Source organism: Pseudophryne corroboree, chromosome 8, assembly GCF_028390025.1.
Source record: "Pseudophryne corroboree isolate aPseCor3 chromosome 8, aPseCor3.hap2, whole genome shotgun sequence".
Classification (NCBI taxonomy): Eukaryota; Metazoa; Chordata; class Amphibia; order Anura; family Myobatrachidae; genus Pseudophryne; species Pseudophryne corroboree.
In genome coordinates this window covers 435,039,082-435,065,880 of record NC_086451.1, presented here as the reverse complement: position 1 = coordinate 435,065,880, position 26,799 = coordinate 435,039,082, and the positions used below count along the sequence as shown (strand labels likewise).

The window sequence follows — 26,799 nt, the reverse complement described above, 5'->3', positions numbered from 1 at the left end:
TCATCATCTCTTTTTCAAAATTTCTCTACTGGGCACAAAGTATGGCTGCCATGTCATGCAAGTCATGTGATAGAAGTGGGAGGAGCATTTTACAGTGCAGAGAGAGAGAGCTCAGAGTGGTGTTCCAAAGTCCCTCTGTTCAATACATCATATGACTGTGGTTGCCATGCTATTCATATTATATGAGTAGCAGCCTGAAGAGACAGGCCAAGGACAACTGGTAATTACCAAGCTTCTTCATATAGCCTGCCACAGTGCTTTATATACAAGTGTGCAAGACAAGCTACTGTACCTGATACAACCATTGCTTCATTCGGTCCACAGGTATAAAACACCATCTGAATAGCAAACAATGGAAGTACAGTATGTTAGTGTCCTGTACATAATGCAGTATATTTCATGTGTTATATAGACAGCAACTTTATCTAAAACTAGGAAGATCTATGTTTTAATATGTTTCTTATTTAGGTGCATATTCATAATCAATAATATATGCTGTTTTACTTACATTTCCCTTGGTTTTGTAAAATGTACGTTCCAGGGCTATTCATCACACAGGTAATGCAGTAGATATCACTGATATTTACTGCTTACCGTTAACTCGAGGGCCCCATACTGCAATTTGGGGATATTGCAAATATCTCAGTTAAAAAGCTCTGAAAACACATTCTGTTCGGAACTTGTTAGTGTAAATGTGCGTAATGGCCCCAAATGTCTATACAAGATGCTGTGTTTATGGCAGTCTGCGCGATTGAGATCTAATCAGATCCTTCCCCGTTGACGCCGCAGCTCCTCCCCCTCACCTCCTCTGTGTGGAAGTAGGCTGCATAGCTAGCCTGAAAACTGAAAGAAATGTAATTGTGAAATACACTTATACCCCTGTCACACCAAACTTATAACCTGGGTTATTGCCGGGGGCAACCCAGGTCCAGGTTTAGTGTGGAAGGGTCTGCCCGGGTTGTGTTACCCAGGAATCCGACCCTGGCAGCTACCAGGGCTGAACCAGGCACTGACCCAGGTAGCCTGCTGTGCGAATGGTCTGACCCGGGTCATAAGACTCTAGTCATGCTAAAAACATACAGAGAGCCAGATCACCGGCGCTTGGAGATGATGTCATCTCTAAGCACCAGCAAAAGGAAGACCTGTCAATAACCCGTTTCCAGCCTGTGATGTGAACGGGGTTTCAGGCCGCTGTGACATGGCTTGAAACCATGTTCAATAACCTAGGTTGGAACCAGGTGTTTTGCTGTGAAAGGGGTATCACTGTACTTTCCTACTCTACAGCAAGTTGCAGAAGACTCCCGATTTTTCAGGCTAGTCCCCGGCACCCATGGAAGAGCGACCGCATCTCCCATATCCCACTTGATTCCTAGATCATACCGGACTCTAGGTGGCTGAATAAGATGTCTACTCATGGTGTTATGAGCCACGGCTGTGGCTCATTACTGTTTTGCATGTCGGTTAGGTATTTTATGTTATACTTCTGTTTATGTTCCCCGTGGGTGTCATGGGGTGCTTGGAGCTCTCCCTTAAGGAGAGGATACTGTTATGAACCACAGGTAGTGGTTCATTCCTATTTTATGTTTATAGTTCTCTTGCAGGCCAGGATTTCCCTTTGCTCTGGTTTAGAGGATTATTGTTTGCGGTCACTGGTCAGTCTGTGTAATTGCAGTCTGTTCCCATGTGTTCAGCCTCACCTGGCTGCTAATTGCATCTTGTCAGTTTGGAGTCATGCAACAGGGCAGCTGCATGACATAATTAATTAGGCCTCTCTGTTATATGCTGGCTGAGTGCAATTCACAGACGCTGGTGATATTTCTAAGTTTCCAGTCTGCTTGAGTTCTGAGCTTGTTCCTGCCAGTTCCTGAGCTCCAGTCTAGCAGTGTCTGTTTAGCTGCTTCCTGTGTCGATTCCTGTGTCAGTCCCTGTGTCGATTCCTGTGTCTGATCCCGTGTCCTGCCGTGAAGCGTTCCTGTCCAGAAGTCCTGTGGCTTTGCCTATGCCTGGTCGAGTTTCTGGCTTCTTGGTGTCCACCGGTCTGTCGTTTGGGATTCTGCCTGTCCTCCAGTTCTGAGAGTCTGTGTCGGCAGCGTTGGGGGTTCCTGTCCGTTTGCCAGTATTTGTACCGGTTCCGTGAGCAGCGGCTCTGCCGCGTTCGTCGGCCTAGGCCGCTGTATTCCTTGGTTATATCTGTCACTGGTGTTTTGCAGAGGGTTCTGCTTATGCTGTCACCGCCGATACACAAAAGTATTGTGTCGGCGTGTGGACAGCATTTCCTTTGTTGTTCTTTTCCCTGGCGGAAATCCGCGCATACTTTAGTTTCAGCTTTGTTAGTAGCCCCTGGCTTTGTTGTTCAGTTAGAGGGCCCCTTGTTATCACCCTGTCTCGGTTCACTCTTTGTCTCTCATTAAGACCTGAGGGGCATCGGAGTTGGGCAGACGTAATCCGCCCTTCAAACGCGGCTGCCATGGGCCCAAGCAACCATAGTCTCGCAAGAGTGTACTGACAGCACAGGCGAGACAACGGAGATAGGGTGCCAGGGGCTATTCCCTTTCCATTCCCCTTTCCCAGCATTACGTTCTGGTATTCAGGTCCTACCGTATAAGATCACCCCTGACCTGAGTATCAGAATCATAACACATGGGTGAGGACCCATATGGTATAGGCTTGATGCTGTCAGAGAGGTTGGTGAGAACTGGAAGTCTCACACACCGCCCAGGAACCAATTGAGTGGCACTAAATCCCTAATCTTCGACACAGTAAATAGGGGCTGGGACCAGTGTTTAAGAACTCAGGCAATGGCAAAGCAAGTACTACAGTAAACAGTAGCCCACCTGGAATCTGCCAATGATGGTTCAAACCAAGAGGAATCTAGATCCAGCATCCGGAGTGACCACACTAGCAGATACTCAATAGAATACCAACACCACGATAGTGAACCCTAAGGACAACCACCATCGATGGTGATACCTATGGTATGGAGAGCAGAGAGTCCCTGAGACAGGTAGGGGCTGCGATACTGTGCAGGCAGAGTCTCACTGAGTAGCTATGCAGTCTGGAGAGTCGCTGAAGATAGTGCACTTGAACCCGCAACCAGCAGGCAACTGTATTCAGAAGACTTGCTAGAAGTTAAGATACCAGCAGGACTGAAGACTTGGCAGTAAAAGCACTATGATAGTCTTTAGGGATACTTCAGGTACTTGCAGAGGCTGGGACAAGAAGTAGCTGATAGGATGCACCCCCCCCCCCGCCCCACCAATGCAATGTGAGCCAGCCAGCAGATATATTACATACAACATTAGATGTATATTTACATGTGTTAACGCCCCCCCCCCCCCTCATGCCCACGGGCAGCAGCCACCACTGATTGGAACCGTTGGATTTCATATTATTGCTATGCTAAAGGTTTCCTATTGCCATATCGCCTACACACAGGGAAAACAGACATTATTGTAGTGGTCGCCATTACTTATTCTCCCATTTCCATATTTATGACATAATCCTATAACTAGCGTACAGTGCGCACGTTCTTTCAGGCGCAAACATATATGGACAATAAAATTCAAGCAGTAATTCCTGCATTGTGCAACAGGAGGTTTCATAATACTTACAGTTAGAAAATGTCACCAGTGTCGCATGCAAACAATAAGTAACACAGTGGAGAAGTTGCCCATGGCAACCAATCAGTGTTGAGGTAACATTTATATAGTGCATTCTATAAAATTATACGTAGCAGCTGATTGGTTGGCATGGGAAACTTCTCCACTGGCTCACTTCTCCACACTTCACTGCTTCATGAATAGACCCCCTAGACTTGTGGATTTTTGAGCGCAGACCTGTGGCTTATTTGCAGACGAGCCTAACTAAATGAATATATGTGTGTGGGATGTTGTTTTTAACGTGACTAGATAATGCAAATTCATACATTCTGTTGTAACCGGACACCCAACATGCAGACACTGCAAGCTTAAATGAGAGAGAGAGAGAGAGAGAGAGAGAGAGAGAGAGAGAGAGAGAGAGAGAGAGAGAGAAGGGGAAAAGAAAGAAAGAAAGAAAGGAAGAAAGGAAGAAAGAGGGGGGGGGGAAGAGAGAGAGAGAGAGAGAGAGAGAGAGAGAGAGAGAGAGAGAGAGAGAGAGTGAGAGAGTGTGTGTGTGTGTGTGTGTGTGTGTGTGTGTGTGTGTGTGTGTGTATAATTAATAATGTATACACTGCCATGCAAATACTGTAATAAAGGGGTTGGGTAGGGAAGACCCGCCGCTGGGATCCCGGCGTTCAGCATACCGCCACTGGCATCCCAGCCGGTGGGGGGGGGCAAGTGCAACAAAGTCCCTGTGGGTCGGCATCGCATCTGCCGGCATTTTCAGTGTTCGGGATTCTGGCGTCGGCATGCTGACCGCCGGGATCCCGATCGGCAGTAACATAGCCGCATCCCTAATAAAGATATAAGTTCATAGTGTCAAAGTTCAATTAATTAATACTGCACCTTAAATGTAAGCTGCCCTCTTGTAGCCAGATGAAGAGACCTTTGGAGAACAATATTTGCAGCCTGTATACAGTACTTCCCCGTCCTCCTCTTCCTTTATTTTAGTCGTCCCCAGTGCTAGATAAAGGTCCACATGGGCCTGGAGCTGAAATTTATGACGGGCCTATTGTGTGCCACCACAGTGGGTGTGACTAGCACCATGGAGACGTGACTAGTGATGTTGGAGATGTGACCAGTGTTGTGGGGGCGTGGTCTGCACAGGGGGTATATTAATAGTGTAGTCTTTGAACAAAGGGAAACACCTATTGTTAACATGACCATAATATGACAGCGCTGCAATGTCACTGCTATAGCAACCCCAGATGCCTGTGTGTGAACAATAGAAAACCAATGGTGTGCCAAGCTGCCAAGTAAGGCAGGCAAGTAAGGCAGGCAAGTAAGGCAGGTAAGTAAGGCAGGCAAGTAAGGCAGGCAAGTAAGGCAGGTAAGTAAGGCAGGTAAGTAAGGCAGGTAAGTAAGGCAGGTAAGTAAGGCAGGCAAGTAAGGCAGGCAAGTAAGGCAGGTAAAGAATAACTGACAAATTATAACTGAAGATAAAAACATACAAACAAGGAGCAGGGAATCAAAAACATATGCTACCTGTGAAAGAGTATATGTATATAAGTGACCCAGCTAGGATGTGGGCAAGGGTGCAGGGACAGCGTGCCAGAAAAGGGGGCGTGGCTGATCGGGTGGGGTGGGGGGGGGAGGCGCATGCACACGTCATCTATTCACGCAGCAGTGGCTGCTTTAGCAGGGCGCAAGTGAAAGGGCACGGCGCATTCTGCCTTTTCAAAATCCGACAGGGAGCGGCACTCTGCTACAACAGCCTAGCGTAAAGACTATATATTTAGGATGACAGGCTTCATGCCTAACTTTTTGGCCACCGTGACATACATATCTGATGATCCATGGTTGTATCTATGCTGTCATCTCTTTATGCTCATTGTCGAGCATTGAATTTTTGTATTACTCAATGCCTTTTGTCTTTATTACACAACGCAATGTGCTGACTCTTTGCTGCATAGAGCAGCAGCAGCCGCACAACACATGAATGGCAGCCGTCAGCAAGACGAACACATAAAGATCAGTCACCCAGCACGGCCACCTTCATGGAGCTGAGCTCAGGCTCGGCTTCTTTTGAGCGGGGTGGTGTGGCAGCACCGGTGTGAAGTCACGCAGCACGGAGGAGGCAGGGATGGAGCCTGGAGACATGGCACCCCGAGCAAGCACATGATATGGTGCCCCTCTTCTCCCACTAAAGAATTTCACCAATTTAACCATGGGCAAGTTAAAGTGATCTTCATGAGTGGCATCTTAAGATGGCGTTAGACCGTGAAATTCAATGGCAGTGTTATCAGTCCTGGCAACTTGGATTGATGCATTGCCTCAAATCCCCCCCTCCCCTCCCTAAAAAAAAAAATCCTCATACTATATCCAACAATAAAGATTTTTAGGTTTTGGGGGCTGGCTGCAGTTTGTAATAAATATACCCCTATAACAGCCATTGCAAATAAAACTCCAATATATTAGCCTGCATGCTAGCCGTTATTGATTGCCATATACCAGGCATTCCCGACCACGGTCCTCAAGGCACACCAACAGTGCAGGTTTTAGTGATATCCAGGCTTCAGCACAGATGGTTAAATCAAAATAACTGAGCTACTAATTATGTCACCTGTGCTGAAGCCTGGATATCCCTAAAACCTGCACTGTTAGTGTGCCTTGAGGACCATGGTTGGGAAAGCCTGCCGTATACATATGAATACTTATCCACTGGGACAGCTCTTCCAATGTACAGCTGTCCTTGCAATGCAGTTACTTCTGGGTAGAAAGTGATGAAATTACTTTAAAGTCCGGAGGATTGTAAAATGCAAAAACGACTAAACTAGTACTAGTTCACCCTATTTCTTCATCTATAGCAGGCATTCCCAACCACGGTCCTCAAGGCACACTAATAGGCCCTACACACTGGCCGATCCGCCGCCGAGCTGCACGACAGCGGATACGGACAACGGGCAACCCGGCGGCGGAGGGGCAGTGACGGGGGGAGTGAAGTTTCTTCACTCCCCCCGTCACCCGGCTGCATTGAAGTGCAGGCAAATATGGACGAGATCGCCCATATTGGCCTGCATGTTCAGCCGACGGGGGACCAGCGATGAACGAGCGCGGGGCAGCGCATCGTTCATCGCTGGAGCCTCCACACTGCACGATATGAACGTTATCTCGTTCATTAATGAACAAGATCGTTCATATCATGCAGTCATGTCGGCCAGTGTGTAGGGCCCATTACAGTGCAGGTTTTAGTGATATCCAGGCTTCAGCACAGGTGACTTAATTAGTAGCTCAGTTATTTTGATTTAACCATCTGTGCTGCAGCCTGGATATCACTAAAACCTGCACTGTTGGTGTGCCTTGAGGACCGCGGTTGGGGATGTCTGATCTAGAGGAACTTTGAATGACTATATTTTACTAGTAACTTGATAAATATAGGAGAGGTGAACCTTTCAACTCATATTACTTAGTACTACTTTTTTTTTTATTAAGGGCCCCAACTGCGCAACAACAAAATAGAAAATCCTGGGTCTATAGTAAATGAAGGAAAAAACAAATGTTTCTGCACAAGTACAATACGACTAGATCCCCGTCTAATATATTAGTCTCAAGATCTGGATATATATGGGGGGGATGTGCTACCAGCTACCTAAGAGACATGTATTTTACTAAAAAGAGAGAAAAAAGGAGGTAGTTCTATGGTGCACTCTGTCGATAAATTAACAATTATTATTTATTAAAACATAACTTTTATTGGTATAATAAAATATAATCTCCCCACCTATCTATAAAAAGCGAAATATTAAAATATAAAGATAGAAAGAAATGAAATAATAAAATCAGGCGTTGGAGCACCCGATATGACTCCTGTTATTATTAAATAATCGATCCAAATATCGATAATAATGTTGTGTCTAAACCGTGATAATATATTCAGTGATTAAGATTTAATATATTATCAAGTGATCCATTCAAAATATCCAAAGTCACTCCTCCTGTTTTCTAACAGTCTAATTTTATAGTCATGGGGTGATTGCAGATAGGATATATATATATATATATATATATATATATATATATATATATATATCTCTATCTATCTATCTATCTATATATATATATATATCTATATATGTATATATATATATATATATATATATATATATCACTGATAATTAGATAGGATAGTATACAATCTTATATTAATTACAGTTTAACTGTCCCCTCAGTTAAATAGTATATTTCCTCATACGATGTTGTAAGGCTGACACAATGTGTTATACTCGATCCTCCACTGTTATAAAATAACAGAACAGATTACTGTAGCGATATTGTAACACATGGATTATTCATTCATTCCTCTATGCATTGATGCAGAGCATAATCTCACGTCAGTGCATCTCACAAGTAGAATGATAATCCACTGTATTGTAGGGATACAAAGTTATATCCGCTCACGGTTACTGCCTCCATCAGTGTATTCTTTTTTTCACACTACTTGCAAATTTTGGCTCATGCAGAGCTGCAGAGACTTCATTTAAAAGGTATTCAGTCCTACATTGTACGGTAAAAGAATCGGACATTGTAATGATGTTGTAGCAGCTTGACTAATTATTCCTTCCTCTATACACTACTAAAGGTATAAAATCTAATCTCTGGATATATACTTCTCACAGAGATAGTAACAATTCGCTCTCATATAAACTTAAGGAAATATATCCCCTCCCGTATTCTGCCTCAATAAATATATTGCTTTAGGGCGCTGCTGATTGATTTAGATTGAATTAATTGTCCTTCAGAGTGTATAGTAGAACGTCTTACTAAGTCACAACTGTTGTGTAATTGCACACAAATGAGTGAATGCTGCCAACGTATTATCAATTAGGCTAAAGGGCCCTACACACATGCCGATATCACTGCACAATATGAACAATCTCGTTCATTAATGAACGAGATAACGTTCATATCATGCAGTGTGGAGGCACCAGCGATGAACGATGCGTGGCCCCGCGCTCGTTCATCGCTGGGGCCATGTCGGCTGTGCATGCAGGCCAATATGGACGAGATCGTCCATATTTGCCTGCACGTCTACGGAGCCGGGTGACGGGGGGAGTGAAGACACTTCACTCCCCCCGTCACTGCCCCCCCGCCGCCGGGTCGCCCGTATCGGCGGTCGGGCAGCTCGGCGGCACATCGCCGAGTGTGTAGGGCCTATAAGATTGATCTCTAATATTATGCCCCAATATACGTATTGCTGTACCTATTGGCACAGTTCTCTGTCTCTAGAGTATCAGTTGGTAAGTTAAACATCAAGTGTGTGTCCACGGATGTCTCCTTATATGTGTGACTAACAACAGTATACTAGATTCACATTAGCCGTACTGAATAGAAGGGTGTTATGAAATGACAGTCTACACAGTGCTGCATGTAATTAGAGCTTTCTCGTAGTGCAAAGAGCTAACAACATCATTTGTATCTCATACTGAGGGCAGTATTCTATTCCATTAGCATTTGCATACTCAAATTGGATCACTTTAATTAATATTAGTGACACGTCACATAATTTCACAATGTTGCCAGGAGCATATACGGGGCTACTAGCGCCTCACTCCAATGCGCATTTCGCCCGTAGCTTAATAAATGAATATAGTTAATGGTTTATTTTTTTTATTTTTTTTTATTGCATGCACTAGTATTGTATTACATGACTATTTAATGTTGGTTATTTATATCCATATGATTTGTAGTGTAGTGTAAAGTAAAGTATAGTAATACTTACCTGGTGCAGTGTTTATTCTCTGTTGAAGAGGATCTAGGTACAAGGACAACAACAGGTATAAGATAGAATTACTTATCTCGCATTGCATAGCAGGATAATTGATTAATTTATATTAGTAATTCTATAAGTCATATCATCCAACAGTCTACATGACAGGTAGAATTACACTGATATATATAGTTGGACCCATTTTGGGCTTACCCAAGCAAGCCTAGGATAATATATAGCTTGAACACAAAGTCCAGGGGGCCTGATTATGATTTTGTTTTTTTACATGAACTTTTCCTCGCAGGTTCAGTCCGACCCTGGGGACTTGCACGCGGGACTGCAGACACTCGCACATGGGTAAACCCTGCGGCGGCGCATCAACTAATGCGGCGTATACCCTGTGGCAAATTGAATTCCCCCCATAGTGTGGAGTCACGGCGCCTGGAGCAAGTGTATGTTATGGACAGGACCGGTGCAAGGTTTCTCTGCACCCTAGACAAAATGTGCCCACAATTCACATAAAGCCACATAGTAGTGCCCACAATTCACGTTATGCCACACAGTAGTGCCCACAATTCACGTTACCCCACACAGTAGTCCCCACAATTCACATTACACCACAGTATTGCCCACAATTCACTTTATGCCACATAGTAGTGTCCACAATTCACCTTATGTCACACAAAAGTGCCCACAATTCATGTTACGCCACAAGTAGTGCCCACAAATCATGTTACGCCGCACAACCACAGACCCTTATACACATTATGCCACAATAGTGCCCCTTATACGCATTATGCCACAGTAGTGCCCCATATATGGATAGTCGTGTTAACATGTATACTTATATTAAAGATACAGAAAAAGCACACTGTATAGTAACCATAGAACATCAAAATTGTATAAAAGGTTTATTTATCCATGAAGACAATACATTGGGATAGAATACATTTATCATCTACAGGCACAACATTCACAGTTCTAATTATGTACGTGTTACAGGAGAATTATAGTTTAAAAACACAATATGCTGTAGATATCTATAAAATGGAAACATTCACAGGTTGTCTAATCATGGTGCAATACAATAAAAACACAGTAGTGTAAATTCCTGGCGCAAAAGGTTATCAGCCCAATCTAGATCCTCAACGGATCCGTCCAAATAACAGATCAAAACAATAATCAACAAATAAACAGTGAGAGGGTAGATCAAAGGCGATAACAGAGCAAATAAATTTTGATATACGTCACATGTTAGGATGTCCTTTTGGATGATCACTCTTTGAATTGTCTCATGATATCCAGATATCAAACATGAAAAAAAGAGAGATGGTACACATATATGGGTGGTATTGCTTTAAACACTAATTGAATAGCCTATAAGTGTCCAGAAAGAGGAAGCCTAAAGTGCCAGACCCAATTTGATAGTAGATGAGGATAGTATCTCGCCACCGCTCTACAGATATTCGTGGACGTACCGAAACTCACATCAAAATGGATAGGAACAAGTGTATAAAGGTATCTTTTAATGCTGTATCCCACGTGATATAAGGCAGAAAGGAAGCTACTCCAAATAACGTACCCCACTCACTTTGGAGGGGGATTGTTCCCACGTATAAAGGTATCTTTTCAAGCCAGGATCAGGAATGACATCCACGATAATTCAAAAGGTTTAATTTAAAAGTTCATAAAACAACAATCTGATATTTTTCTATGTGGTTTCCACTCTCTGGTTTGTACAGAAACATGCAGGTCAGATATAATAGACAAAAAACTGATGTAATCCGGTTTTACACCAGTACTGTCATGCTAGGCATAAAACTATTGAGGTTGGCATACAGTGAGTATATAGGGCACACACAAAGGAATCAGTAGTTACATTATTGGCGGGGGAGGGGTGGGGGGATTCCTGCTCCAGCATAATTTACCACTTTATTTTGTTCAGAGACCCTGTTGGAGGATCCGGTGTCCCGCTAGAACCCCCCCCCCCCCCCCCCCCCCCTTCAATCACCCGAGTTGCAGTTCAGGAAGGGATTGAGACAACTGACTGCTGCTGCAGCAGCCTCTATCCCCTCCCATGCACACGCTAGGGATGGCCATCGGTGGGGTGTCCATCGATGGTTACCATCGATGATAACCGTAAATGATAACCATAGATGGTACGCAAACCATCTATGGTGTTCCATCGATGGTTTGCACCTCTCGATGGCCACCACTGAAAAGTGTTGGCTGGTCTGGGAACCAATAAAAAAACAGGGGTGGGGCTTAGCGGGTGTCAGGGGCAGAGCTATGCTTTGTGTCCCAGCATTACATTAAATTTAAAAATAAATTTAAAAAAAGTGTTTGGTTATACATTTCCATTGAATGAGGGAAACCATCTGGTGCTCCCCCATCAATGGCAAAAGTATTCTACATCGGCCATAAACCATCGATGATTTTGAATCATCGATGGTCGATGGCCATCCCTAGCACACGCTGCTTTGTACTGGGCTGGGGAGAAAGGCAGCAGCAGTCAGTCCTCTCTGTCCCTGCATGGGGAACAATCACACCCACCTGCCACCCACCTAATCGGCGCACACGTCCGCAATGAACATTTCATTTTTTTATATTCTCCAAGGAGGGGGTCTGACCACACCTCCCCCACATTGGCCACGCCTCCTCCCTATACCGGGACCTGGGCACACTAAGGATTCACCAAACTGCTATAACTGCAGGGTGACAGTTACAGCCTTATATATGAATGGAGTGTTTAACCACTTCCTCACCAAGCCATGTTCCATCTAGTTATCATTTAGTTGGACGTGCTGGCACTCGGACTTCCCAGCATGCCTTGCCACAGTTTCAGGATGCCCTAATAGTAAAATCGTGGCAGGGCATGCTGGAATGTATAGTTCCACAGCAGCCGGAGGGCCACATGTTGCATACCGCTGCAGTAGAAAGTTACCTTTCTTACATTTTTTACCATAGACTTCTTATGGGAAACGTTTGACAGCACAAAAGCCTAGGGGAGAGTGGGTTAAAATGAGCCATTTATTACTTATTTTATCTCCTAGGCAAAAACAAAGGAGACAGAAGTAAAATGACAACATCTACCTTTATATCAGGTCTCCTGTCAATTGAAATGATAAGAATGCGTCTATGACAAAGGTCTGTGAAAGTATGACTTCTCAAAAAAAGTTGTCTCATGGCTCAACTTACCCCAGAGCAGGAGTAATGGCCCCCGACCCACGGACACCACCGATCCTCTAACCCACAGGTTCTCAAACTCTGTCCTCAGGACCCCACACAGTGCATGTTTTGCAGGTCTCCTCACAGAATCACAAGGAAGTCATTAGTTCCACCAGTGGACCTTATAAAATGTGTCAGTGAGTAATTAATACACCTGTGCACTTGCTGGGTTACCTGCAAAACATGCACTGTGTGGGGTCCTGAGGACCGAGTTTGAGAACCACTGCTCTAACCTGATCCGCCGAACGGCAGCCAGCGATGATCAGTGATCTGTCGGGGAAAAGAAACATGTTAAAAATGCCAGATTATCCAATCTTAACCATAAATAGGGCATTTATAATATGTTTAATATTTCTGATTCCGTAATCCTGCCAATGGGGGATCAGGAAATTGCCTCAATATATCTCTGATGGAGTAAATCTATCAATTGACTTTTTCAAATTTTAACATGAGCATAATTAAAAAAATATATATATTTAATAATGCCTTTTCCTTTTCCAGATACTGTACTTTTATTTATTTTCTTAAAGGTATCTTTATAAACTATAACTTTATAAATCCAACCAAATAAAGTTTTTCATTCAAACAATGAAACAATTTTCATACATCATCTATTCGGCATTTCAACGTCAACATTCCACCTATTAACGCTGCAAGGAAATATGTGTGTTGCCCTCTCCTTCCTGCTCCTCCAGCCTTTACAGGTTAAGGTAGCTTCTGCAGTAAATCCCTTTGGGGGAGATGTATCAAAACTTGGAAAGAGATTAAGTGGGGAGAGATAAAGTACCAACTAATCAGCTTGTGTCCTTTGACAGCATGTCTTTGAAATATGACAGGAGCCGATTGGTTTGTACTTTATCTCTCCCCACTTTTTTTCTCTCTCCAAACTTTGATAACTCTCCCCCTTTGTGGGAAAAATGCCACATAATTTTCCTTAAATGTAAAAGTAGGTTTCTCTTTGCCAGTGCTCCACCGGAATCTTCTGAGAAATCTTGTACTCACTTTGCTGCCCTTAATTTCAAACTGGCTCAAATTACCCCAAAGCCACCATTTTGGAAGAAAACATGCCTAGTTTAGTAATTCAGGCTACTCTTTGGCTAAATGACTCACATGGCTTTATACATTGGCAAATCAGCTGTATGCATGATATATATTTTTACAGATGGATACATTTGCTATGACATAACAGTCATCCGGCGGGATGTATTAAGATACATCGCTGCCCCTCGCCGCTTATCGCAGCGATGTTGATCGCATATATACTAACATATGCGGTCACTATCGCAATGCGGTGACGGAGGCCCCCCGCGATACCTGTGAGGTGGTCTGTGGGGGGGTCTCCGTCACCTCCCAGGGGTCTACACACTGCTCGCACGCCGGGAAGCAGCAGCAGGCTGTCCCCGGCGCCTCCTCCTCCCCCCTGCAGCCGGAAGGACCTTCGGCTGGGTTGCTAGAGGGAGGAGATTACCTTCCAGTACCAGGGCTGCCTGGAGGAAGGTATGCCGGGGGTGGAGGGGGGTCGGAGTCTGCGGCGGGTTGGAGCGGTCGGCGATAAGAAGCCCATAGGCTTCTATAGGGTATCGCCATCCAGAGGTGGCGATACCCTGGACGGCGAAAAACCGGCGGTAGGATTTTAGTACATTTGAAAATTATAATGGGCGGGATGTACTAAAGGAAAAATGTGGTAAAACCCCCGAAAACGGGAGTTTTACCCCATTTTTCCTTTAGTACATCCCACCCATTATAACGTAAACCCATAAAACACCTTTTTTTACCCAGGCGCCAGTTAATTTTGGTAATTGCACCTGGAGCACTACGGTTCTAAAATTAGCAGCAAGGTAGTTTTGTGCCTGTGATAGCATAAAAAAAGAAGGTAATTCGGTCTGTACAGAACACCATGAACATTATAAGAAAAGGAAAAGAAAACCTTGAGCTGTTCTCCCCAAATTGGGGCTGGTTTGAGTGAACGCACACAAACACAATGTAATTTAAGAGTTTTTAATATGCTAATACAGAAATAATACAAAATAGTCCAATTCATATAAGAAAGCTTTGTATTGTTAATATTACAAATTATGCATATTTTTCCTGGGAGGTGGATCATAAAAACAATTGGCATTCATTAAAAATGAAAAAAGAAATAAAAAAATATGTATGTAAAAAATGAATGTCAGTGGAGACTGTATAAGAAACCGCAGATTTTTACAGCCTGGATATACAGTAAGTAGCTGTGTACGCAGGACAAGTACTTGTAAAGGGATGGTGATGATATCTCGGCGGACGGGATGCCGGCTGTCAATATACCGACAGCGGCATCTCGGCCGCCAGAATACCGGCAGCGGGGCGGGTGCTAAGAGTCCCTTTGCGGGCATGCTGGGGACTCGGTGGCACGCTGCACTCGCCACAGGTTTTATTCCCACTCTATGGGTATTGTGTACACTCATGAGTGGGAATAGCCCTGGCGAGCACTGTCGGCATTCCCGGCTGTCGGAATTTTGGCCTCGGAATCCTGAAAACTGGGATCCCGACAGCCGGGATATTAACTACATCCCGTTGTAAAGGTCCTCTTTTCATATGTAAATTATATAGAAATATACTGTTCTTGTAAACAGGTAAGTTGTCCTGAATGGGACCCACAACATATAACTCCCACCTGATTGGCGCTGTAGGAGCCGTCGCTGTGTGATCTCAATGACCGCTGCGGAAGCTCGATGCCGGCTTACTGTGTGCCACAACCGGAGATGCCTTCTTTGCTCCTAAGCTGTCAGTCGCTTAGTTGGTGAAGGAGCGGTGTGGAATTACCGGACGTCTTTATAATCCATTCATCCCGGTCAAGCATTACAGGTACTGTCAATGCACATAAGGTTCTTGACCATTTTCAAGTCTGTTGATTAATTGTAACCAGTGGCGGCTCCAGAGCTGGGGGTGCAGCGCAGTACAAAATTCAAATAGGAGAGGCGCACCAACTGCCAGTGATTCCTGGCTGGTGATGTTTGGCAGTGTTTGGAGTGGCAGTTGGTGCGGCTTCCCTATTTGAATTTTGGATTGTGCTGCAGCCCCTCCTCTGGAGTCGCCACTGATTGTAACCATGGAGATCTCGCATAGGGTAACAGCGAAACGCGTGGCACACTTATTTTTTTTTTCCATCTCATGGTAACAAAGTAAAACAAAAACACAGAGCGATATGGAACTACCAGTTTGTTACCTATAAAACTCAGAATAAGATGGTGCAATCTCTGCTCCGACATGCCTACCAAAATGATGACTAAAGAAACAGGTTAAGAAAGAATAACTTTCAAGACCAAATTAAAACTGCAGTTAAACTGCAGGTGACACTAACGAAGTAATGGAAGCACCTGATAGAACGTTACAATTAATATGGGTTTAATGGTTAAATGATCTGGAACAAGACTTCATGTTGTTACATAGGGCAATCTCCAGATCATGTAATTCAGCCGCTGAGAACAGTCTCTGTGTATAGTCCTAACACACGGATACTCTGTGCAGATGCTTCAGGAGGAGAAGGAAGATGCGACAAGTAGATGGATGTGGAGAAACACGGAAAGTTTAACTCCAGAAATTATGACATTCTCAAAGGCTTCTTCTTTACAGTCTGAAAAAGAAACGTAAAGACCCCAATGTTAGTTGCATAGGTTGGCAAGGTGGTGTAGTGGTTAGCATTGCTGCCTTACAGCACTGAATATTGTGTTGTGGGTCATTGTCACTAAGGGCCTAATTGAGATCTGATCGTAGATGAGCTAAATTTAGCACATCTACGATCATTTACTCTGACATGCGGGGGGACGCCCAGCACAGGGCTAGTCCGCCCCGCATGTCAGGCCCTACCCCCCCCCCCCCCACCCCCACACAAGTACAAAAGCATCGCACAGCGGCGATGCTTTTGTTCTTTACAAGTAGCTCCCTACCTGCACAGCTCCTGCGCGCTGGCAGGGAGCTACTTGTCGCATCCGGGGTCGCATCGGCTGCATGTAACATAATTCAGCCGCTGCGGCCGGCCCCCCACACGGTCTAAGTATGCCTGCGTTTTCCCAGACCGCGCCCCAAAACGGCGGACAAACTCCGCCGGCCTGCCCCCTCCCAGCAAACGCCTCTGCCTGTCAATCAGATGCGCACTGCGGCACATGCGCAGTTCAGACCTGATCGCCCACTGTGTGAAAAACTCACAGCTGCGATCAGGTCTGAATTAGCCCCTAAATGAGGAACTACAGTATTGCCCGCTGACAGCTCAGATTCAATGTGAGTACTATTAAATCTCCTCTTTCTATAACCAGAGTGTCCTTTAGGGGGGGATCTGCCTGTTGCCTGTTATGCCCAATCTATATATTTGATGTTGCTGCTCAGCAGATTGTGTTCTTCGCTACTACCTTCATATGTGTTTTATACAGAGTTTAATTTGGATGGTGCTTGTATTTCGTTTTAATTTTTTTTTTTTAGATCTCATAGTACTGTATGTGCTTGTGTCATTTTTTTCTGTGAGCTTTTATTGCATATTGTAATGTCCAGTGATAATGTACAGTATGTGTAATATATTTGGTTACTTATTGAGCTATCTAGCTACTAGTAATTATTAAGCCTTATATTTAAACACCATCTCCTATATATTAGACCAGATCTGTGACTATGTGCCTCATTTGCTAACGCTGGGCGGAGTCACATAGCTGGGCGGAGTCACATAGCTGGGTGGAGTGCAGCCAGAGAGATCTGGGCTAATATATAGGAGATAGGAGATAGCCATAGGAGATCTGCCCTAATATATGTGAGCAGGATACATAACTGACCGCAGGTTATATCAGCGTGGCCGCGATTGAGCAGAGACAGCAGCACCAGGCCACCAGTTTAAGCCTCCGTCTCGGCTCCCCCTCCCCCCCCAGCAGCACCAGGCCACCAGCTTAAGTCTTCGTCGCGGCTCCGCCCCCCCTCCACAGAATTTAAGGTTCCGTCGCGGCCCCCCCCCCTTTGCCAGCCATTGGTTGAGTCTCCGTCGAGCCCGAGCCCAGCCCCCCCTGCCCGCACACTCTGCCCGCCATTGGCCAGACGCCGCCAGGACGCGCTTTGATTGACAGCCCGCGCAGCTGCCACTGGAATGCCTGTCTCCTGCTGGCCCACCACTCACACAGGGAGATGCTGCCGCCAACGGGACAGCGAAAGAACGCGAGGGACAGCCCGTACGCTCCATCCCCTGCCACTGAGCCACACCAGGTAACCAGCCTCATCGCAGCGCGCCCCCTGTACCAGTGACACACACGTAACGCCCCCTGTAGCAGTGCCGCTTACACACGTAACGCCCCCTGTAGCAGTGCCGCTTACACACGTAACGCCCCCTGTACCAGTGCCGCTTACACACGTAACGCCCCCTGTACCAGTGTCGCTTACACACGTAACGCCCCCTGTACCAGTGCCGCTTACACACGTAACGCCCCCTGTAGCAGTGCCGCTTACACACGTAACGCCCCCTGTAGCAGTGCCGCTTACACACGTAACGCCCCCTGTAGCAGTGCCGCTTACACACGTAACGCCCCCTGTACCAGTGCCGCTTACACACGTAACGCCCCCTGTACCAGTGCCGCTTACACACGTAACGCCCCCTGTAGCAGTGCCGCTTACACACGTAACGCCCCCTGTAGCAGTGCCGCTTACACACGTAACGCCCCCTGTACCAGTGCCGCTTACACACGTAACGCCCCCTGTACCAGTGCCGCTTACACACGTAACGCCCCCTGTACCAGTGCCGCTTACACACGTAACGCCCCCTGTACCAGTGCCGCTTACACACGTAACGCCCCCTGTACCAGTGCCGCTTACACACGTAACGCCCCCTGTAGCAGTGCCGCTTACACACGTAACGCCCCCTGTACCAGTGCCGCTTACACACGTAACGCCCCCTGTACCAGTGCCGCTTACACACGTAACGCCCCCTGTACCAGTGCCGCTTACACACGTAACGCCCCCTGTACCAGTGCCGCTTACACACGTAACGCCCCCTGTAGCAGTGCCGCTTACACACGTAACGCCCCCTGTAGCAGTGCCGCTTACACACGTAACGCCCCCTGTACCAGTGCCGCTTACACACGTAACGCCCCCTGTACCAGTGCCGCTTACACACGTAACGCCCCCTGTAGCAGTGCCGCTTACACACGTAGCGCCCCCTGTACCAGTGCCGCTTACACACGTAACGCCCCCTGTAGCAGTGCCGCTAACACACGTAGCGCCCCCTGTACCAGTGCCGCTTACACACGTAACGCCCCCTGTAGCAGTGCCGCTTACACACGTAACGCCCCCTGTACCAGTGCCGCTTACACACGTAATGCCCCCTGTACCAGTGCCGCTTACACACGTAACGCCCCCTGTACCAGTGCCGCTTACACACGTAACGCCCCCTGTAGCAGTGCCGCTTACACACGTAACGCCCCCTGTAGCAGTGCCGCTTACACACGTAACGTAATAAAAACATTGCACGCCACAAGGGTGTGCAAGGGTTAAGGGGGCGTAGCCCCTTACGACTGTGTGAAGAGCGCCCGTAGGGCGTGATGAATCACCTAGTTCTAATAATATGTGTACTGCTGTATTTTTGTTTTACCGAAGAGTATATATGAAAAATGATGCTGTCTGTTGCGATTATTTCTTTAGTTGTACCTATAGATAGCCGTACAGTGACGGTCGCATTTGTGTAGTTGTTGTTCTATTTGGTGATGGTGTACACTTGTTTCCATAGCACCAGTGTTGACCCCTGACTTCCGACGTGCGTCTTGTGTCATTACACACACACCCGGAAAATCACAACGGGACCACCGAGCAATCTGCACATAGGCCCTCATTCCGAGTTGTTCGCTCGCTAGCTAGTTTTAGCAGCCGCGCAAACGCATAGTCGCCGCCCACGGGGGAGTGTATTTTGGCTTTGCAAGTGTGCGATCGCTTGTGCAGCAGTGCGCCTGCAAACACATTTTCTGCAAAACAAGACCAGCCCTGTAGTTACTTACTCTGTGCGATGTTTGCTGCGATGAGTGACACGGAATGACCCCCATAGTGTTTAATGCTTTATAAGGTAAGAGTTGTTTGTATGTATTTATAATTTATCCCTGACTAAAGGCGTAATAAACAAATCTGAAGCGTGCATTCCTATCCTATCCGCCGATATTTTATGGACCAGCAGTAGGGTACCAAGGTATTGTGGCAGGAGAGGTACTTTGCCACCTGTAAGCTACACACAGGGTCCTGGGGGTGGATGGGAAGTGTAGATGGACCGGGTTCCCATCCATTTGGCCCAGACCAGGTCTTATAGGCTTCTTAGCCCAAGAAGCTGCTTCATCAGCCAGCACCTGGGTGCTGGGTTTAAAGCAGAGTCTTTCCCATGAGTCAGGGCTCCTGAAGGCAGTTAGTGTCCAGGTGATAGGCCTGCTAGCGACAGTGGGATCCGGAGGGCTGGGCCACTAGTGTCAGGATGCCGGGCCCTGCAGGGTTCCTTATTAAGTAAGAAGGAGTGAGGCAGGGCCTAACCTCCCTGGTAGTTTATACTGAAGACAGTGATCTTTGTTTTATGTATATCTTTGTTTTTGAGCTACCTGAATAAAAGGTATTTGTTGTTTTTGCACAAGCCTGGAGTCGGTCGTTTGTGGAATTTTTGTAGCAGAGCACATTCTAGCAAGACTCCTGTTACAGTATCTTTCACTGTTTTATGGAGAATTTATTATATACAGTACTATGCAAAAGTTTTAGGGGGCATTTATCTCAGATCGCATATCGCATGAGATCTGGACGGGATCTTACCGCCAAGGATCGTTTTGCAATATGTGATCTTATCGGCTGGATGTATCATCCAGCACATGCAGGTACAAGAGCTCCGAAAGGGGTGTCCGGGCCTCTGTGCATGCGCGGAAAGCCTCACCGCCGTGTACAGGGACCATTTTCGGCAGAGGCTTCCTGGTGAACCCTGCCGGAACTACAGCCTGCAATGTGTAGCCCGTAGGCTATAATGGGCTACAGCAATCAGGAGATTGCAGTAGCTGTGGGGGACAAAATCGGGAATGCTTAGAGATAATAAAAAAAGGGGGATGCTTCTGAATTCAGGAGTGGAGGATACACTTCATGGCCGCCACAGAGACTATGTAGAGAAGCGATGAGTAGGGTCAGTTATACCCAATATCGCCCACTCTGGGGGCAAGGGGGCAAAGTGAAGTAAATGCGGAAGATGCTCTGCAGCAGCAGTAACTCACTCATGTATATAACAGGCTGGTAAAGTGAAAGCGCGGTATACGTCATGCGGCTGTGGTAAGGTAGTGACTCTGACTGTATGGGATAGAAGGTTGCACGCCCGTGCAGACTGACCCTTGTTGGAAGGAACACACACTGCTCACTGCTCTCCGTCCTGCTCAGGCAGTGCGACACACGCTACAGGAGGAACCGTCTCTTCACTGCAGGAGGAACGGTGTCATCAGTCTCCGCCTCCCTGATGCTCCAGCACTAGAGGGTAAACACTAGAGGATGCGCACCCAGTGTAATGTATGCACAGGAGACAAGGTACTGAGTGCGCACTATACTCCAACACAAACACTAGGCCCAGTCACTCCAATAAGGAAATAGCGGTGGGGAGATAGAAAGCCTCTATGAAAATTATTCAGGAGCATCTCCCGGTAACAGCTGGCAGGGAGTATAGAGCTGGCGTAAGGAAGTGCCTTTGGTCAAGGGAAAGATGAGGGAGACTTCTAACCAGTGGGAAAGTCCAGTTTTGAGTGTGACATGGCTAAGCACAACACTGAGGCACTGTAGTGTATGAAGATAGCCTAACCAGTGGTAAAATGGAGTAGATAACATGGGACCTCATTCCGAGTTGTTCGCTTGCTAGCTACTTTTAGCAGAAATGCAAACACAGCCACCGCCCTATGGGAGTGTATCTTAGCATAGCGCAATTGCTAACGAAAGATTAGCAATTGCTAACGAAAGATTAGCAATTCTGCTAATATTAGCAGAATTGCTAACAAAAGAAATTTCCTTGCAGTTTCTGAGTAGCTCCAGACCTACTCCTAGATTGCGATCACCTCAGTCCGTTTAGTTCCTGGTTTGACGTCACAAACACGCCCAGCGTCCGACCAGCCACTCCTCCGTTTCTCCAGCCACACCTGCGTTTTTACCTGGCAGGCCTGCGTTTTTTTAGCACACTCCCTGAAAACGGCCAGTTTCTGCCCCGAAACACCCACTTCCTGTCAATCATCAGAGCGATTGAAAGGCTTCGTTCACCTGTGAGTAAAATAGCATAGTTTTGTGTAAATTTGCTTAGCGCGTGCGCCCTGAGATGCATACGCAGAACTGCCGGGTTTTAGCCTATTAGCAATTCTGCTAAAATTAGCGGCGAGCGAACAACTCGGAATGAGGGCCATGGAGTCAAGAGGGTTGAACCAATCCGACTGAGAAAAAGTACCAGTGACCAGGGCCTAACTAGGTTGGTGCGGAGTGTGCATAGCACTGCAGGATAGGCGGCGATGTTGGCGGCACTTGTCAATTATCTAATTTAATTACTTTCACTTGTAGCTTCCCCCTATTTCGAGCTCAGCATCTCCTGACCGCCCCTGTCTTCCTTCCCCACCACTTTTGTCGCTAATACCTATACAACATTCATGAACTTAACTTGAGAGCTCTTTGTTATTCAGTCACACTGTCCTTTATTACATTTCAAGATGCTGATATAACCAAGAAGATCTATGTAGTGTGTGGCTGCAAGGGATTGGATGTGTGGCTGCACACTATACAGATTTGCTCAATTGCAATGCTGATTATTTTTTTTACAAAGTACAAGTAGCTTCATATTGTTAGAAATATCATAGTTTTTATGTAGAATCATTAAGCTCAAGGAGTAAGGTGTTTGACTGGAATGCAACAGGTTATGGGTCTGAATCCTGGGTATGGCAGCATATTGAAATGTGTTATTTAATAACTGGTATTGTAACTGAATAACAACAAGCTTTCAAGTTAAGTGCATGAATGTGGAATAAAGAGTAAATAGGATCTGTGTCCAAATCCATTTTCTTGCAGCATTCTATAAATGTCTGTGTATAATATATATGTATATACATACATACATACATACATACATACATACATATATTATATATTCCTAATTTGCGCTACAAATAGAGAGGCAGTTGGGATGGAACCCCTCTTAGTGGGAACCTGAAAATAACACACAAAAAACAAAGAATATCCTACTGCGCTAGTAAATACATATCTGTAGATTTAGTACATGAACTATTTTGAGGTAGGTTCACCCAATGGGGCCAATCGGTATTCTGTATGACAAGGATCTACCTTGATAAGGTCAATATGAAGTACCCTAGAACGAACCCTCTCACCAGGAAATGTCCCCAAAAAAGAATACAGTTATGTATTTACTAGCGCACTAGGATATTCTTTGTTTTATATATATATATATATATATATACACACATATACATATACACACACACACACACACACACACACACACACACACACACACACACACACATATATATAAAAACACATGTGCAGAGGGGCATCATATCAAGGGTATCTGGAGTCTAGGTCGACACCCATTAGGTCGATACCCATTGGTCGACACAGTCATTAGGTCGACACGGAAAAAGGTTGACATGAGTTATTTGCGTTTTTTTTCTTCTTTCGTTTTTTTAACTTTTTCATACTTTACAATCCACGTGGACTACAACTGGGAACGGGAACCTGTGCAGAGCAGTAGCGGAGCGAGGCACCTTGCGAGGGGATACGGTGCACTAATTGGGGTTCCCGGTCACTTCACGAAGAAAATGACACCCAAAAACATTAAAAACTCATGTTGACCTTTTTCCATATCGACCTTGTTCGTGTCTACCTATTTCATGTGTCGACCTACTCACTGTCGACCAACAGGTGTGTTGACCTAGACACTAATGTGTGTTGACCTAGACACTGTCGATCCCGAGTCCCATACCCATATCAAGGCCTTTCGCTGAGATCAATTTTGTCATGCCCCTTTCCCACGAGGGCATGCGCCTTATGTCCCTATTGGAACAATGCATGTGTGTGGGGGCAATTCTCTTTCTGGCACAGGGCACCAAAAGGTCTAGTTACTGCTCTGCCAGTGACAGAACGGCTTTAATGGGCCGCTTGTTGAGGGGGAATGTGTAGGGGGAAGGTGACGGGTTTCCACAGTGCCACTTGCCTGACGTCTAGAAATGCTGACTAATGAATGGAGGGAAGTAATGCCCCGTGTATCCCAGATAAAATGGGTATAACGCTACACTGCATAAAAGGGGTAAAAACAGGGACTGAAAAGCGTAAAGGCCCAATTTTTTGTAAACTGCTTTCCATGTGATCCAGGATGACAATAGGAGGGGGTTCTCTACAGTTTCAGGAGGTAGTTCAGATTTGTGTGCATGGAGAAATGGGATGAACCCATATGATAGGAAAACTGATCCACTGTTGTGTTTGTGTAAATATTGTAGTATGAAGGGTATCCGGATGATTGGTCGACCTTAATTAGGTCAATAGGTCGACCACTAATTGTCAACATGCATTAGGTCACCATGAACAAAAGGTCGACATGGTCATCAGGTTGACATGTAAAAGGTCGACGGCACTTAGGATTGACATGTTCAAAAGGTCGACACACATATGGGTCGACACATATATGGTCAACAGCTTGTTTTGGATTTTTTTCATACTGTACTTTACCATTTATGTGGACTACGATTGGGAATAGTAACCTGTGCTGAGCGCAGCGGTAGTGAAGCGAGGCACCTTACCCGAAACATGGCGCGCAAAGCGACCCATGCGAGGAGACGCGGTACAGTAATTGGGGGTCAACGTGCTTTGACGGCGAAAACGATAAAAAAAAAAAAAAAAAAGAGTAAAATAAAAATTGGTGTCGACTTTTTGTGTGTCGACTATTTAGCATGTCGACATGTTGTCCCTGTAGGCGGCTTCCAGTGTCGACCATTTAACCATGCCGACCTTCCACATGGCGACCAATAGTGGCCGACCTTATGACTGTCAACCTAATTAGGGTTAACCCTGTGATCCATACCCAGAATGAAGTCAGTCACTTATGATGTGTAGGGTACTGGCCAAGCTATAAAGAGTGAAGTCGGGAAAGCTGATACCGCCGTTGGCTGGAGCTTGTTGTAGTTTGTGGAGACTGATTCTGGGGTGCTGTGATTCCAAATAAAGATGCAATATTCAGAGTGAAGAAGGTTATCATCACGTTGTGTCAGAACTATGGGCGACATCCAGGGGCGGATTGGGAACAAAAAGCGGCCCTGGAAAAATTTGTACTAGTGGCCCCACTTGGGCAGCACCAGAGGTGTAAGGTCTAGCCATGGGCCATGGCAGCAGCACCCTCCCCCCAAGACTTTCCAGATAGTGGGCATGTCCAGCATGAAGGGGGAAGTTAAATAGAAATAAAATTAAATATTATGAGCACATTATATGATACACCTTCAGAATTTAGAAAACTATATCATTCTTTAGAAAGATATATTTTCTTGCTTATTACACCAACCGTATCCCAATCACTATTCACTCAATCTTATATGTCAGCCAAGCAGGCAGACAGAGCATACACTAGATCATCTGCAATCACAGGCTAAGTGGCAAAGTAATTTTCATATATGCAAATTATTTTGCATCTTATTGATTATGTCTATAAATAGGACCACATGTCCTCAAACTGAACAGGCCTCACGGGTGCGTCGGCCCACCGGGAATCTTCCCTGTACACCCTATGGCCAATCCGCCTCTGGCGACATCTGCAATGGGTGGAGGAGTCTGGGGAAACTAGGTATTATAAGACGGTTGTCTCAGCTTTGTATTTCGTCTGACAGGACTGATTAATAACTGGGAGCATGTTGCGGAAATAAAGGGATTCTAGACACTGAGATAGATGGATGACTAAGGGGGCATTCCGAGTTGATCGTAGCTGTGCTAAATTTAGCACAGCTACGATCATTCACACTGACATGCGGGGGGACGCCCAGCACAGGGCTAGTCCGCCCCGCATGTCAGTGCCGCACCCCCCCCGCAGAAGTGCAAAGGCATCGCACAGCGGCGATGCCTTCGCACTTCAAGAGTAGCTCCCGACCAGCGCAGCTTTAGCGTGCTGGCCGGGAGCTACTCGTCGCTCCCCGGCCCGCAGCAGCTGCATGTGACGTCACGCAGCCACCGCAGCCAGCCCCCCCAACGGTCCGGACACGCCTGCGTTGGCCGGACCACACCCCCTAAAAGGCGACTTAACGCCGCCGTCCAGCCCCCTCCCACCAAGCGACCACCTCTGCCTTAGAGGCGTTCGCTAGGCAGCGACGGCTGGCATGCGCCGGCGCACTGGGGCACCGGCGCATGTGCAGTTCTGACCCGATCACTGTGCTGCGAGAAACTGCAGCGATCGATCAGGTCAGAATGACCCCCTAAATACGGGAGAGGTTTCGCTTGTAGTGTTATTTTTACTTGAACAATGAGGGTCATTCCGATCTGATCGCATGCTAGGTTTTTTTCGCTGCAGTTCGATCAGGACAAAACTGCGCATGCATATGCACCGCAATGCGCATGAGCGTCGTACGGGTACAAAGCGGATCGTTGCTGAGCGATGGGTTTAACGAAGAATCCATTCGCACGGGCGATTGCAAGGTGATTGACAGGAAGAGGGTGTTTGTGGGTGGCAACTGACCGTTTTCTGGGAGTGGTTGGAAAAACGCAGGCGTGTCCAAGCGTTTGCAGGGCGGGTGTCTGACGTCAATTTCGGGACCGGACAGGCTGAAGTGATCGCAGCGGCTGAGTAAGTCCAGAGCTACTCAGAAACTGCACAAAACTTTTTTGTACTGCTCGGCTGCACAAGCGTTTGCACACTTGCAAAGTGAAAACACACTCCCCTATAGGCGGCAACTATCTGATAGCAGCGCTGCAAAAAGTAGCTAGCAAACGATCAACTTGGAATGACCCCCAATATGCGCAGCAACTTACCTGGTTGATGTTAACGCCAGTCAGCTTCTCCAGCGTGTCTGGAAGGCGACTGAGGATATCCAGAATTTCTCCTGTCATCTTGGCGGCTCCAACCTCGTTCCCACCACTGGACACCATTTTTATCTTATTCACCTGGGTTAGAGGCTTGCTAATCGCCTCTGCGACCTGGAACAGAAAATGCAGTGTCACCATGGGGACAGCAGGAGGCACACAGCCATTAGCCCATTA

General features: G+C 46.2%; 3 protein-coding genes across 4 annotated transcripts in view; all 3 read right to left on the bottom strand.

The window, feature by feature from the left end:
* Nucleotides 1-52, bottom strand: part of LOC134948033 (flotillin-1-like) — a 34,452-nt gene extending 34,400 nt beyond the window's left edge. Inside the window, exon 1 of the mRNA XM_063935792.1 lies at nucleotides 30-52. Coding sequence (XP_063791862.1) covers nucleotides 30-52 — 23 coding nt within the window. The remainder of the gene's footprint in view (nucleotides 1-29) is intronic.
* LOC134949452 (flotillin-1-like) overlaps nucleotides 1-340 on the bottom strand; it is a 65,398-nt gene extending 65,058 nt beyond the window's left edge. Inside the window, exon 1 of the mRNA XM_063938025.1 lies at nucleotides 293-340. Coding sequence (XP_063794095.1) covers nucleotides 293-338 — 46 coding nt within the window. The 5' untranslated portion in view covers nucleotides 339-340. The remainder of the gene's footprint in view (nucleotides 1-292) is intronic.
* A 14,217-nt stretch (nucleotides 341-14,557) lies between these two features.
* LOC134949451 (flotillin-1-like) overlaps nucleotides 14,558-26,799 on the bottom strand; it is a 91,425-nt gene continuing 79,183 nt past the window's right edge. For both annotated transcript variants that reach the window (XM_063938022.1, XM_063938023.1), the window contains exons 12-13: nucleotides 26,572-26,736; nucleotides 14,558-16,186 (exon numbers count right to left, since the gene is read on the bottom strand). In XM_063938022.1, the coding sequence (XP_063794092.1) occupies nucleotides 16,154-16,186; nucleotides 26,572-26,736 (198 nt within the window). In that variant the 3' untranslated portion in view covers nucleotides 14,558-16,153. The remainder of the gene's footprint in view (nucleotides 16,187-26,571; nucleotides 26,737-26,799) is intronic.